The sequence below is a fragment of the Callorhinchus milii genome, unplaced genomic scaffold (genome assembly GCF_018977255.1).
Source record: "Callorhinchus milii isolate IMCB2004 unplaced genomic scaffold, IMCB_Cmil_1.0 Scaffold8, whole genome shotgun sequence".
NCBI classification, from domain to species: domain Eukaryota; kingdom Metazoa; phylum Chordata; class Chondrichthyes; order Chimaeriformes; family Callorhinchidae; genus Callorhinchus; species Callorhinchus milii.
In genome coordinates, this window is record NW_024704749.1 from 7594428 (window position 1) to 7608785 (window position 14358).

Genomic DNA, 14358 nt, shown 5'->3' on the forward strand with positions numbered 1-14358 from the left:
GGAAGGAAGGAATCTGATATTGTAAGAATGGGAGAATTTGGAAATATTGATTTTTTTTCACAGTACTGTACTCTCAATAAAGTAATTTCTGTACAAAAATATTTCTGGATAATGTACGATGGTTAAGAGTGTAGCAAAACAGAACATTATTTATAACCAGGTTGAAATGACTCCCAATATACGGTCGGATATGTCCACAATTTTTTTTTTTCGTTTTTAAGACTGCGGCCGGTTTTAAAAAGGAACAAAAAATAAAAATTTACAATGTACATGCCCCTAATTGTAATTCGTGCATGGAAATGTTGCGTTCAATCTGTTATTTTCTTCTCCCTCTCGCTTTTCCCTCCGTGTTCGGTCAAACGCTCGTGAATGGGTGTGGGTTTCTTCATTTTATATATATATATATATATATAATATATATATACAGACACACACACACATTTAAAACATAAAGTTTTGTACTTCGGAGTGATGTTTTTAAGCCAGTAGAAAAGTTTCTGGTTCAAAGTAAGCAGCTTCTGTTGCTGAACAGTGTTTTCAATCTCTCCGCTCCACCAGCCCAATCCAGGCTTTTCCTGTGTTTGAAGCGGAAGCTGGGAGTAATTAAATGACAGGGAGCAGAACGTCCGATGTCCCTCCTTCACGGACACAAGTCTCCAAGTGTCCCTTCAACTGGGTTTCCTGCAGTTAACTAAGTTTCTGTAATAGTCTCTCCTCTGACAGGCTGAACTGAACACTGACAGACATCTCTGCTATGAACTTTTCACAGCCTTCTTTACTTATCTGCTTGCAATAGCGGAGGTCTATCCGACAGACGTTGCCACAACGTTTGAAGTAGGCCAGGCATTGGTCAGTGACTCGATTGCAAACTGGAGAAAAAGGGACATTTTCAGTCGCTGTGCGTAACCTTTTGCACTGAAATTACACTTCAGCCGTTCACACTGATATAAACTTGTTGCGCTCTCTCCTCTCCCCTCTCTCCTTCCCACCAACCATGCAGTCAAATAGCCCCCTGATCCCACTCATTGCCAAATTTAAACAGGCTCATTCGTTCTCAGGTGTCGGTAGCACTTTTGCTTCGGAGTCAGAATGTGGGTTCAAGCCAGTTCCCGATGTGCACTTTTGAGGTTTCAGTCTGGGTGTCTGAGGAGGCATTACACTGAGATCCCTTTTGCTTGTTCAGGTGCATTCCCCGCCCCCCCCCAACATTTCCAAATAGTCAGAAAACTCAGGTTCTTTGAGACATTGATGCAATAGCCACTCTTCTCAAATGTAATGACTTATTATTCCTCAATTTCATGCCCGGGTGGGGGTGGGGGGAAGGACAGGCTGGGTCATTGGTAATGGCCATTGACTTGAATTTGGAGACTACAGAAATAACTGGACAGATATTAAGTGGGACAGAACAGAACAATATCCACAGGAGTCGTTTTTAACAGGATATCATCTCAAATGGACTGTAATCACATTGCTAGCATGCAAGGCGGTTTTAACTCCGCTAACCTCCGTGCGTTCCAATAGGAATGGTTTGATCCTAGCGCGCGTTTCTGACCTGATAGGTTGATCTCCGTCAAGGAATCCCTGGTGCTGCTGCCCACCGCGGTGAGCAAGTTCATCGACTGGTCGGTTAGGTGATTGCAGTAACTGAGATCCAGTTTGGCGAGCAGCGGCATGTGGCGGATTATAAGCCGGAGTGTCGAGTCCGTGACATCCAGCCCGCCCAGGCGCAGGTCCATCACGTTACGTAGCTTGCTACGATTGTCGATCTGGCCTTCATAGTCGAGACGGGCAACAGTTTCAGGCAGCAATAAGACTGATATTTCCATCTACCAACCCATCCAATCAACCTCCAAAAGGATTCCTTGCGCCCGTCTATTCTCATAAAAACCCCAACCCAAACTCTCCACATTCCCCCACCCCCTTCAAGATTCACTTGGGTTCCGTCAACCTTAATGTTTCCTTATTTGTACTTGCTAGTGCCAGTGCGCCCATAAAGTTATAGCTAATCTCCAATGAAAGACCACAGGTTGATTCTTCATTAAACATCAGTTCAGGAAGCCTTGCAAAATGGACCCAGATTGCCCGGCGCCATTCCTGGGTCTAACCCTGCAGGTGGACGTCCACAGCAGTTTCTTACCTGGTCTGTTGTCAGTTGGAGGGGAGAGCAAATCTCTCATCTGAGCGTCTTTCAGTCCTTCCACCCATCTGAGGTCGAGGATCCTGAGCAAAGGGCAACTGGAACTACAGAGGGCAGAGATCGCTGCCAGGAACAGCCTGAGACAACCAAGTCCTTCAGACCTAAAGGAAGGAGATGAAAGAGATTGTGAATGTGAGTAACCAATGGCCAAGTGGAGACTGCCCAAAAACCACTATAGGAGGTTGGGCCTTTAGCCTTTTTCAATCTCCCTCTGGAACCCATTCCAAGCCTCTCCCTTGCCTCCTTCAAGGCCCGTCTCAAGAATCTCCTCTTCAACAGTGCCATTGGTTACTTTCCCACCACCATCCCCTTCCCCATGCCCTCCACCCCTCTCTGATTCCAACCGGCAGCTCGGGTGCAAACCCTTTAATGTCCAGGGCCTTGGGACGCCCTCGTATGACAATATCAAGGACGACATGAAAGAATTTATATAGCGCCACTCACACAGGGCAGAGTCTCAGAGCTATATAAATACAATGTTTGTTGTAAAAGCAGTAGCAATACCTTGTATTGGCAACACCACCAACCTCCATTCCCAATAACACTTACCTGGCAGCCGGTTGATGAGCCAGGTGAGCTGTTTTTTCGAGATGTTTGTCCAGCTCAGGTCCAGGGTGACGGGTTGCCTCCTGATAATGCCACTCAGCATGAGGGGTGTAATCGATTTACAGCGATTCAAATCGATATTCGTCCACAACCTCTTGTCACAGCACCTGGGAAGCCAACGTGCAATTATTAAGCAAACACTTCGTAACACCTAGATCTCCCTTTGTGTAAGAGTAGTGATTAACCTCAGGCCTCCCTCACATCCTTAGACTTAGTAATAATAATCCTTACGTTTGATTTGCGGCTTATCACGTCACTGAGACGTCTCAAAGCGCTACTGTAAAGTGAATTGGCTGTGTATTTTGTGGCAGTCAATTGCACACAGCAGTGTCCCACAGAGTCGTGGATTGAGTGACATTTTATTTTGAGGGATTATTACCCCCGAAAAGCGATCCCCCAATCCACGAACAACTGGGTTCTTACTTACTGTTGGGTAAACAGAGGTGTGTGTGTGTGTGTGTAGTAAGGAAATTTGCCTAAGGTTTCGCCCTGCCCAGGAATTGAATCCAGGTCCTCTTGCCTGCGAGGCGAGCACGCTAACCACTACGCTATGGGATTGCAACCTGCGACTCCCTGGCCTAAGCTGCCCTAGGCCGTGATGTTACCCACGGGCCATTGGGGAGGAGAAAGCTTCCACCATGTTATTTTCTCCCTGTTGTAAGGTGCAGCATTACTCACACCTACCAGGGACAACACGGAGAGAAACCTTTCTCTCAGGGGTCATCAGTGCAATGTGGAGGCAGCTGGAAGGGAGCGGTCACCAACAATACTCTTCAGCTACTCAAACTGCACACACAATTTGGAAGCAAATCAGCAATGAGGAAACTAACCCGATGTGGTTTGTGAAAGCTACTGAAGAGATGCACACAGCTTGAAGAATCTTTCTTATTAATCGTGTTTGTTTCTCGCAGGTAAACGATCCCAGTCCTGACATCCCTCCAAAACGAACACGAGCCTCATTGTCGGACCTGTCCAGTATTAACGACATTGAGGAGCTGACTGTACGTCAGCTGAAGGAAATCCTGGCTCGCAATTTTGTCAACTACTCGGGTTGCTGTGAAAAATGGGAATTGGTGGAACGAGTAAGCAGGTTATACAAAGAGACAGAAGAAAACCGCAAGGCGTGTAAGTCTGCTTTTACAAGCTGAAATGTGTTATGATGAGAAGTACATTTTTTAATTCGTTTTGTTTTTTTAAAAAAAAAATTATTTATTTTCCAGTGGAAAACGGAAACAACCCAGAGGCAGCGACTGGTAAGTTCCCGGCCATATTTCTGTTAGTTACAACAACAACAACAACAAGATTCCATTTATAGAGCGCCTTTCACGTTGGGAGGACGTCCCAAGGCGCTGTTACACGTTACAGTAGGAGTGAGAGTAAAGCTGCTTCACCCCCAAGAGACAGACAGTTCACTTTTAAGCATTTTGAGACGTCTTAAAGACCTGATAAGGCGCAATATCAAATGCAAAGATTATTATATAAGTTCCTTATTTTCCCAAAATTCTTAAGAGGGATTTTAAATCCATTTCATTTTAGGCTGATACTTCTTGATAAGGCGCTGTGTCGAATGCAAGGATTATTATTATTATTTTATAATTAAATTAAAATGCACTTAAAAATAAAGGGCGACAAGTTTACACATGATTATAATGAAGACCGCAGACATTACCTGCAGGAGTGTCTGATTGAGAGCCTTGTTGATGCTCCGCTTGATGTTAGCCAGCCATTTCCCTTTCAGAAGGAGAGAAGATGCAGTTGGGCAGCGACGAGAACCTGTGCCGGATCTGCATGGACTCAGCGATCGACTGCGTGCTCCTGGAGTGCGGACACATGGTCACCTGCACCAAGTGCGGCAAGAGAATGAGCGAGTGCCCCATTTGCCGGCAGTATGTGGTTCGGGCAGTGCACGTCTTCAAGTCTTAAGAACCGAGAGCAGGTCGCATTGCGCATTACCAGAGATCTGGCTTTTAACTGATCAGGATGCTTGATAAACCCATGGATTAAAACGAGTCAATGTTATCAGTAACGCCGGTTAATTTTTTTTTATCATTCGGACATTTGATTTTTTTTGCAGGGAAAAAAAAATGATTTTTAGTCTTACTAACAATTTATCATAGTTGCTTATTGACTGGAAGCCTTACAGAAATCAGTGCACAACAAAGCTACTTACATTATTAACCTTAAGGTGCATAAAAAACGATCCAAGTTAAATCTGTTTTGACCACTAGAATCGACAGCTAGAACCTGCAACTCAAACGGACACATTGCAAAAAAAAGTTGGAAGAAAATTCTATTTTGAACTTTTCGTATAATTTTATAAGTCTCCTGGAATTTTACTTTTCAAGGATTAAGTTGGTCAGTAGCTTAGTCATTGTGCTGTGTATATGTGTGTGTGTGCACACATGTGTGCGTGTGAGAGAGAAATCAGCTTTTGACAGAAAGGAGACCCCGTTTGTGTGACTTCAAGACGTTATCAGTATGTTCGGCTAACAGTTGTATCCATCACAATTTACTCCCTCGCTCCCAACTTACCTTTTTGTATATCTGGAGGTTTTGAAATTCATTTTATTATTTCTGCCATTTGACTAATAAATGAATTGGATTAAATGGAAGCTTAAGTCTTTGCAACAAAAGTGAATTGACGGACACTAAAATCAGTTCTCAACCTGCTTACCCCTTCCCAATTGTTTACTGGTTTTAATTCACTTTGTACCTTTCACTTTTAATTTGGACCCAGGTATTGATGGAAGGTTATACATACAATAAGTGGGAAGGAATAATAATAATAATAAAAAATTGGTCACTTCAATCTACGACTGTTTGTGGGACACTGCTGTGCGCAATTGGCTGCCACGTTTGCCAGCAAAATATAAACTCAATTCACTTTACAGTATATTCTGTGCAGTGCTTTGAGACATCTCGAAGATGTGATAAGGTGCTATATTCAAATGCAAGGATTATTTTTATTATAAGAAGAGGCTTTACAAATCAAAAAATCAGACTCATGCTGGTCTGGGTATCAATGGAGCCTATTCAGAATGGACCCAGTATAGCCTGTGCCAGCAGAACATGGGTCTCGTCAAGAAACTCAATTCAGCAAAATCATTTTTATAATTTTCCTTCCATTTCTTTAAAGCAAGTAAATGTTTGCCTTTTCTTAATGATACACATCTGTAATTGGACAGAAACTGTAACCTGTTCACTCAATACCTTTAGAGAACTTCCAACACCTACCTGCCAACCCCTCTACGCATAGTAAAGACCCTACTGCAAAAAGAGAAGAGTTTCTCCCAGTGCTCTGCCCATCAGTGCCTCAAATGTCTATCGAACCACTAAGCTTCGCTCTCAGTACCTGTGAAGTGCTTTTGACTCGTTGCGAGGCAATAAGGTGCTATCAAAATGGCAGTTCTTTCATTTCGAATAACACTCTCCCATTAGATGTAAAAATAAGAGGGCACGCATCGCTGAAGACAAAAGTTTTATACAAAGTCAGCAATGACAAAATGGCAACAGCAATTAAGTGGTAAACCAACATCAGTCACCTAACAGTATTGTGGCTGCTTCAATGCCCCTTGTTTTGAGAGGCATGCAATGATGGCACATACAAACATCACACAGATCAACCCACATGGTCATTGAAACATGTGTAATTGTACAGAGATTAAACCACCAGCGAGCGAACGACTGATGGGAAGGGAAGGAATCTGATATTGTAAGAATGGGAGAATTTGGAAATATTGATTTTTTTTCACAGTACTGTACTCTCAATAAAGTAATTTCTGTACAAAAATATTTCTGGATAATGTACGATGGTTAAGAGTGTAGCAAAACAGAACATTATTTATAACCAGGTTGAAATGACTCCCAATATACGGTCGGATATGTCCACAATTTTTTTTTTCGTTTTTAAGACTGCGGCCGGTTTTAAAAAGGAACAAAAAATAAAAATTTACAATGTACATGCCCCTAATTGTAATTCGTGCATGGAAATGTTGCGTTCAATCTGTTATTTTCTTCTCCCTCTCGCTTTTCCCTCCGTGTTCGGTCAAACGCTCGTGAATGGGTGTGGGTTTCTTCATTTTATATATATATATATATATATAATATATATATACAGACACACACACACATTTAAAACATAAAGTTTTGTACTTCGGAGTGATGTTTTTAAGCCAGTAGAAAAGTTTCTGGTTCAAAGTAAGCAGCTTCTGTTGCTGAACAGTGTTTTCAATCTCTCCGCTCCACCAGCCCAATCCAGGCTTTTCCTGTGTTTGAAGCGGAAGCTGGGAGTAATTAAATGACAGGGAGCAGAACGTCCGATGTCCCTCCTTCACGGACACAAGTCTCCAAGTGTCCCTTCAACTGGGTTTCCTGCAGTTAACTAAGTTTCTGTAATAGTCTCTCCTCTGACAGGCTGAACTGAACACTGACAGACATCTCTGCTATGAACTTTTCACAGCCTTCTTTACTTATCTGCTTGCAATAGCGGAGGTCTATCCGACAGACGTTGCCACAACGTTTGAAGTAGGCCAGGCATTGGTCAGTGACTCGATTGCAAACTGGAGAAAAAGGGACATTTTCAGTCGCTGTGCGTAACCTTTTGCACTGAAATTACACTTCAGCCGTTCACACTGATATAAACTTGTTGCGCTCTCTCCTCTCCCCTCTCTCCTTCCCACCAACCATGCAGTCAAATAGCCCCCTGATCCCACTCATTGCCAAATTTAAACAGGCTCATTCGTTCTCAGGTGTCGGTAGCACTTTTGCTTCGGAGTCAGAATGTGGGTTCAAGCCAGTTCCCGATGTGCACTTTTGAGGTTTCAGTCTGGGTGTCTGAGGAGGCATTACACTGAGATCCCTTTTGCTTGTTCAGGTGCATTCCCCGCCCCCCCCCAACATTTCCAAATAGTCAGAAAACTCAGGTTCTTTGAGACATTGATGCAATAGCCACTCTTCTCAAATGTAATGACTTATTATTCCTCAATTTCATGCCCGGGTGGGGGGTGGGGGGAAGGACAGGCTGGGTCATTGGTAATGGCCATTGACTTGAATTTGGAGACTACAGAAATAACTGGACAGATATTAAGTGGGACAGAACAGAACAATATCCACAGGAGTCGTTTTTAACAGGATATCATCTCAAATGGACTGTAATCACATTGCTAGCATGCAAGGCGGTTTTAACTCCGCTAACCTCCGTGCGTTCCAATAGGAATGGTTTGATCCTAGCGCGCGTTTCTGACCTGATAGGTTGATCTCCGTCAAGGAATCCCTGGTGCTGCTGCCCACCGCGGTGAGCAAGTTCATCGACTGGTCGGTTAGGTGATTGCAGTAACTGAGATCCAGTTTGGCGAGCAGCGGCATGTGGCGGATTATAAGCCGGAGTGTCGAGTCCGTGACATCCAGCCCGCCCAGGCGCAGGTCCATCACGTTACGTAGCTTGCTACGATTGTCGATCTGGCCTTCATAGTCGAGACGGGCAACAGTTTCAGGCAGCAATAAGACTGATATTTCCATCTACCAACCCATCCAATCAACCTCCAAAAGGATTCCTTGCGCCCGTCTATTCTCATAAAAACCCCAACCCAAACTCTCCACATTCCCCCACCCCCTTCAAGATTCACTTGGGTTCCGTCAACCTTAATGTTTCCTTATTTGTACTTGCTAGTGCCAGTGCGCCCATAAAGTTATAGCTAATCTCCAATGAAAGACCACAGGTTGATTCTTCATTAAACATCAGTTCAGGAAGCCTTGCAAAATGGACCCAGATTGCCCGGCGCCATTCCTGGGTCTAACCCTGCAGGTGGACGTCCACAGCAGTTTCTTACCTGGTCTGTTGTCAGTTGGAGGGGAGAGCAAATCTCTCATCTGAGCGTCTTTCAGTCCTTCCACCCATCTGAGGTCGAGGATCCTGAGCAAAGGGCAACTGGAACTACAGAGGGCAGAGATCGCTGCCCAGGAACAGCCTGAGACAACCAAGTCCTTCAGACCTAAAGGAAGGAGATGAAAGAGATTGTGAATGTGAGTAACCAATGGCCAAGTGGAGACTGCCCAAAAACCACTATAGGAGGTTGGGCCTTTAGCCTTTTTCAATCTCCCTCTGGAACCCCATTCCAGAGCCTCTCCCTTGCCTCCTTCAAGGCCCGTCTCAAGAATCTCCTCTTCAACAGTGCCATTGGTTACTTTCCCACCACCATCCCCTTCCCCATGCCCTCCACCCCTCTCTGATTCCAACCGGCAGCTCGGGTGCAAACCCTTTAATGTCCAGGGCCTTGGGACGCCCTCGTATGACAATATCAAGGACGACATGAAAGAATTTATATAGCGCCACTCACACAGGGCAGAGTCTCAGAGCTATATAAATACAATGTCTTGTTGTAAAAGCAGTAGCAATACCTTGTAGTGGCAACACCACCAACCTCCATTCCCAATAACACTTACCTGGCAGCCGGTTGATGAGCCAGGTGAGCTGTTTTTTCGAGATGTTTGTCCAGCTCAGGTCCAGGGTGACGGGTTGCCTCCTGATAATGCCACTCAGCATGAGGGGTGTAATCGATTTACAGCGATTCAAATCGATATTCGTCCACAACCTCTTGTCACAGCACCTGGGAAGCCAACGTGCAATTATTAAGCAAACACTTCGTAACACCTAGATCTCCCTTTGTGTAAGAGTAGTGATTAACCTCAGGCCTCCCTCACATCCTTAGACTTAGTAATAATAATCCTTACGTTTGATTTGCGGCTTATCACGTCACTGAGACGTCTCAAAGCGCTACTGTAAAGTGAATTGGCTGTGTATTTTGTGGCAGTCAATTGCACACAGCAGTGTCCCACAGAGTCGTGGATTGAGTGACATTTTATTTTGAGGGATTATTACCCCCGAAAAGCGATCCCCCAATCCACGAACAACTGGGTTCTTACTTACTGTTGGGTAAACAGAGGTGTGTGTGTGTGGAGTAAGGAAATTTGCCTAAGGTTTCGCCCTGCCCAGGAATTGAATCCAGGTCCTCTTGCCTGCGAGGCGAGCACGCTAACCACTACGCTATGGGATTGCAACCTGCGACTCCCTGGCCTAAAGCTGCCCTAGGCCGTGATGTTACCCACCGGGCCATTGGGGAGGAGAAAGCTTCCACCATGTTATTTTCTCCCTGTTGTAAGGTGCAGCATTACTCACACCTACCAGGGACAACACGGAGAGACAACCTTTCTCTCAGGGGTCATCAGTGCAATGTGGAGGCAGCTGGAAGGGAGCGGTCACCAACAATACTCTTCAGCTACTCAGGGGATGACTCAACTCCTCAATTGGTTTCAATTGTTGCACACACCTCCTACACGCTCCAATTATAACAAATCCTTGCATTTGATATGGGCTGCTAATAGGAAATGACATCTCAAAAGCTCTTCACGAGCGTAGTAGCAGCGGTCTGTTAGGACGAGAGCAAAGAGGCTTACTACTACGCTTTAACAAGTGAATGGGGTGGATTTTGTGGGTGTAAGAGCACGGGTGAGGTTGCTGTAGTTGCAAGTGTAGGTGTCAATTTTGTGGTGTTTCTGGGACAGTGCAGGGCGCAAACTGGCTGCCGCTTTTCACCAGCAAAATTCACAGTCACTGCACTTTACAGTATATTCTGTGAAGCGCTTTCGGAGACGTCTCAAGGACGTGATAAAGAGCTATACCAAATCCAACGATTAGTATTATTATATATACACACACACAACACCTTGCATTTATATAGTGTCCTTCAAGTGGGGTAGCGCCCCTGGAGCGCTAAAAATATCATCATAAATAAATATTAGCGCTTATATATAATTATTGTCAACATCATCATCATCGTCGTCAACATCATTATTATGATTATTATTAATAAGGACAGACGAGAGGAACACAAGGCAGACACACAGCTTCACATCTCCCTGCCACTACTGGGGGAGGGGGGGGGGGGTGAGAGAGAGAGACTCCATTGAACACCCACCATCTGTTCCAGGTTTTGCAGACCCTCATACAGACGCACAGGTCCCTGCGGCTGAGGGAGCCGAAGACAGCCATCCACACCTCCCTCTGAATCACGTGGTCCTCCCCGTCCACCAGGGGGAGCGAGTCCGGGGGCGGGCTGACGGGCGGGGGCCTGATGACGTGACGCTCCATGGGGATGAACTTGGTGGGCGAGATGGAGGGTGGGGGGCGGGCGATGACCCTGGGAGCTCGGCGTAAGCCACCCCCTCCCCCCCCGCCCAGCGGGTGCCGTAGCCTGGCTGCCCCGTTCAGCCCTTTGCCGAGCCGGTGCAGTTTGTCACCGCTGGCCGGCTGGCGCTTGGGCTTCTCCGCTTTCTCCACGTCCCCTTCGGTCTTGATGGGCTGTTGGTTCTCGTTGGCCAGGCTGCTCTCCGTCTTGTGGATCTCCAGGTTGAGCTCTTTGCTCAACTCTTTACTCAGCTCCTTGTTGTGAAGGCGTTTCTTCCTCTTCTCTCTCTGCCGCTCGCTCCTCTCCCTGTCCTTCTCCCTGTCCTTCTCCTTGTCCCTCTCCTTGTCCCTCTCCTTGTCCTTGGACGGGTCGGTCTCGGAGCTGGGACCGGCTCGAGGGGAGCTGGAGCGAGATTGGTCGCTCTCCTTGGCTCGTTGCGGAGTGAGAGGTACTGAGCCGAGCTGGGGATCGTCCTCAGGCTCCTGCTTGATGTTACGCAGCGACTTGATGGGGGTGCAGTGGTCTTCGTTCGGGAGTAAAGACCGTTTCTATTCGAGTGGGGACAAACGAAAAAGAATTTACAACAACAACAACTTTTCACCCCAGTTTCTGTCCTGACCGACAAAATCCTCCAACAAAATAAATTGGGGTCACTCACTTCCTGGCCGTTCTGAGGGATGTCGCTGTGTGCAAATTGGCTGCTACGTTCGTACATTGATAATAATGATAATAATAACAATCCTTGCATTCGATAAGGCACCTTATCAGGTCATTGAGACGTCACAAAGCACTTCGCCGAATATAATAATAATAATAATTTTGTGGGCGAAATACACTTTGCAGCAAATCCTGTGAAATGCTTTGAGACGTCCTCCGGACGTGAAAGGCGCTAAACTAAATGGAAGGATTTGCGTTCATACAGCAGCTTTCACGATGGGAGGATGCCTCAAAGTGCTTCACACAACTAATAATACGCCCCGGGGGTAAAACAGTAAGATTTTTTTGAAGGGGAAAAAAATAAAGATTATTGTTAAGTAAAAACGAATACCTTTTTCCTCATGAGTTTCTCCTCCTTCCCAATCTTGAGCTGCGGGGAAAAGAAACAGGTTCTAGGTTACCATTAACCCATAGAGATTATTCCAATTGTACGTTCACAAGATCGAGAGAGATAGAGATAGAAAGGAAGCACCTTAAAATCCACATCCTTTGCTTGACAATGGCAGAGCATGTCTCCAAGCCGGAATAACAATTATTAATAATAATAATAATAATCCTTGCATTCAATACAGCTCCTTATCACATTTTGTAGAGTCTCAGAGGGCTTCACAGAATATACGGTAAAGTGAATTGACTGTGTATTTTGTGGGCGAAAAGATATAATTCAGCCTCGCTCGAGAAACAGACCATGTTGTAAACCCAGCCCCCGATTTAGAGACGGCAACAAGTCACCTTTTTCCTAACGATGGGCTCAGAGAGCCTGTCCACATCCCGGCGTTTCCTCACACCCGGCCCCTCCTCGGACTTCCTCCTTGGAATGCCGTCGCCTTTCCTGGGATGCTCCTCCGACCTGCGCTTGGGGTTCTCCTCCCGCTCTCCCTTCTTCCCGGGGGTCTCCGGGGAATCCTTCAGATCCCGGTTCAGCCGCTGCTCCTTCAGCAAAGACCCCGGTAAGTTAGAGGCGTATTTGAACCCAGGGCCTCGCTTTTGCTTGTAGACCAGGAGGGTGAAAAAACAGAGACAACTTTATACCCCGTGTCCCCTGGCATCGCTGTAGGTCACAGACAGCCAACTACGAGTCTTTATTATCATGTTTCGTTTCGCCCACAAAACACACAGTCACTCCACTTTACAGTGTATCCTGTGAAGCGCTTTGAGACGTCTTGATGGCGTGATGAGGCGCTGTACCAAATGCAAGTATTATTATTAATGTACAAGTGTTATCATAATAATAATAATAATCCTTGCATTTGATACAACGCCTTATCACGTCGTTGAGACATCTCAAAGAGCTTCACTGGACACACTGTAAAGTGGAGTGACTGTGTAGTTTGTGGGCAAACTCGGCAGCCAATTGCGCACAGCAGTGTCCCACAAACAGTCATGAGACGAGTGACCAAATTTACTTGGGGGATTATTTGTTGGCCAGGACACCGGGAGAAAGAAACTCCCTTCTCTTTTCGAATAGTGCCATGGGATAACCCTAACCCTAACCCTGAACAGGCAGACGGGACCTCGGTTTAAATCTTGAACCCACCAAGGCACGGTCAAAGAGGAAGGTCTTCAGACGGGCCCACAAGGAGAGAGGGAGCGAGGCAAAGGGACTCCGGGACGGAGTTCCAGAGAATGGGGGCAGAAAAGCTGTCGACTGCTGGTGGGACGGGCTGGGCAGGGGACGCGGAGCAGGCCAGTTCCTGCAGAGCAGAGGGAGCGGACAGATCAGTAAGGTGTCAGTAGTAGAGGTAGGGAGGAACAAGATGGTGGAGGGCTTTAAAGGTGAAGGAAGGAGAAGGGAGACAGCGCGGAGGGGGCTGGAATTCAGGAATCGTCAGGAAACTTTAGTGATACTTACTTTCCCGGTTTTGCCCTCGTGGTTACACTTGGGACATTCCCAGCAATTGGGGAGCTCCTCGTTCACAACTCCCTCAGCATCCTGCACCTTGTGACAAACCCAGAGGCCACAACAGTGTGAAGAGAGGCACCGGGACACACACATCACGCGCACACACACATCACGCGCACACACACATCACGCGCACACACATACATCACACGCACTCACAAGCGCGTATACCATGCACACTACCATACACGCACAGCACACACAACTTGCGCGCGAGTGCACACACACCTGTTGTCCTACCTTCTACCCCCCCCACCATTGTACCATTGTCCAACCGCCCCCTCCCGCTCCCCCCACCACCCGGAGGTAATGTTACCCCGACTCCCGGATGTGCGTTACCTTTAAGCAGCTGGGGTGCACGATTTCGTTACAAATGGAGCATTCCATCAGCATGAAGTTGAACTTCTCCTCCTCCTCCACGGTGTCCTCCTTCCCGGCCTCCCCGCAGATCAGGCAGACGGCCGTGTGTGGCAAGACCGGCTGTGTGTGTGTGTGTGTGTGGGTGTGTGTGTGTGTGTGTGTGTGTGTGTGGTGTGTGTGTGTGGGTGTACGTAGGTGGGGTCGTGTGTGTGGGACGTTGGTGTGTGTGTGGAGGTGGGTGTGTGGTGGGTGGGGGGGGGAGACAGAGAGCACAGAGCTATCAGAACACGTTCCCCAAGATCCATTGCAGTCAAACTCACTCTCGGTTCTCATCAACAACAACAACAACAACATTTCATTTACAGAGCGCCTTTCACGTCAGGAGGACGTCC

At 46.6% G+C, this 14358-nt stretch overlaps 3 protein-coding genes across 8 annotated transcripts in view; 1 reads left to right on the top strand and 2 right to left on the bottom strand.

Annotated features, from left to right (window-relative positions):
- Window positions 1-50: 50 nt before the first annotated feature.
- Window positions 51-3443, bottom strand: LOC121849559 (lysine-specific demethylase 2B-like). The gene is given in 6 exon segments (XM_042337355.1): window positions 51-869; window positions 1553-1771; window positions 2138-2263; window positions 2266-2298; window positions 2747-2910; window positions 3409-3443. Coding segments are annotated over 6 exon segments (759 nt in total). The 3' UTR covers window positions 51-687.
- Window positions 3442-5415, top strand: LOC121849560 (E3 ubiquitin-protein ligase RNF34-like). The gene is made up of 4 exons (XM_042337356.1): window positions 3442-3465; window positions 3715-3928; window positions 4024-4056; window positions 4542-5415. Exons 1-4 carry the CDS (start codon window positions 3442-3444, stop codon window positions 4724-4726), a joined length of 456 nt encoding a protein of 151 aa, XP_042193290.1. The 3' UTR covers window positions 4727-5415.
- An 853-nt stretch (window positions 5416-6268) lies between these two features.
- LOC103184391 (lysine-specific demethylase 2B) overlaps window positions 6269-14358 on the bottom strand; it is a 31618-nt gene continuing 23528 nt past the window's right edge. For 4 of the 6 annotated variants that reach the window (XM_042337685.1, XM_042337684.1, XM_042337681.1 and 1 more), the window contains 9 exons: window positions 13946-14086; window positions 13556-13642; window positions 12436-12702; window positions 12035-12073; window positions 10777-11534; window positions 9245-9408; window positions 8632-8793; window positions 8047-8265; window positions 6269-7362 (listed from right to left, as the gene is read on the bottom strand). In XM_042337685.1, the coding sequence (XP_042193619.1) occupies window positions 7181-7362; window positions 8047-8265; window positions 8632-8793; window positions 9245-9408; window positions 10777-11534; window positions 12035-12073; window positions 12436-12702; window positions 13556-13642; window positions 13946-14086 (2019 nt within the window). In that variant the 3' untranslated portion in view covers window positions 6269-7180. The remainder of the gene's footprint in view (window positions 7363-8046; window positions 8266-8631; window positions 8794-9244; window positions 9409-10776; window positions 11535-12034; window positions 12074-12435; window positions 12703-13555; window positions 13643-13945; window positions 14087-14358) is intronic. The other 2 variants (XM_042337682.1, XM_042337683.1) reach the window with 2 other exon arrangements.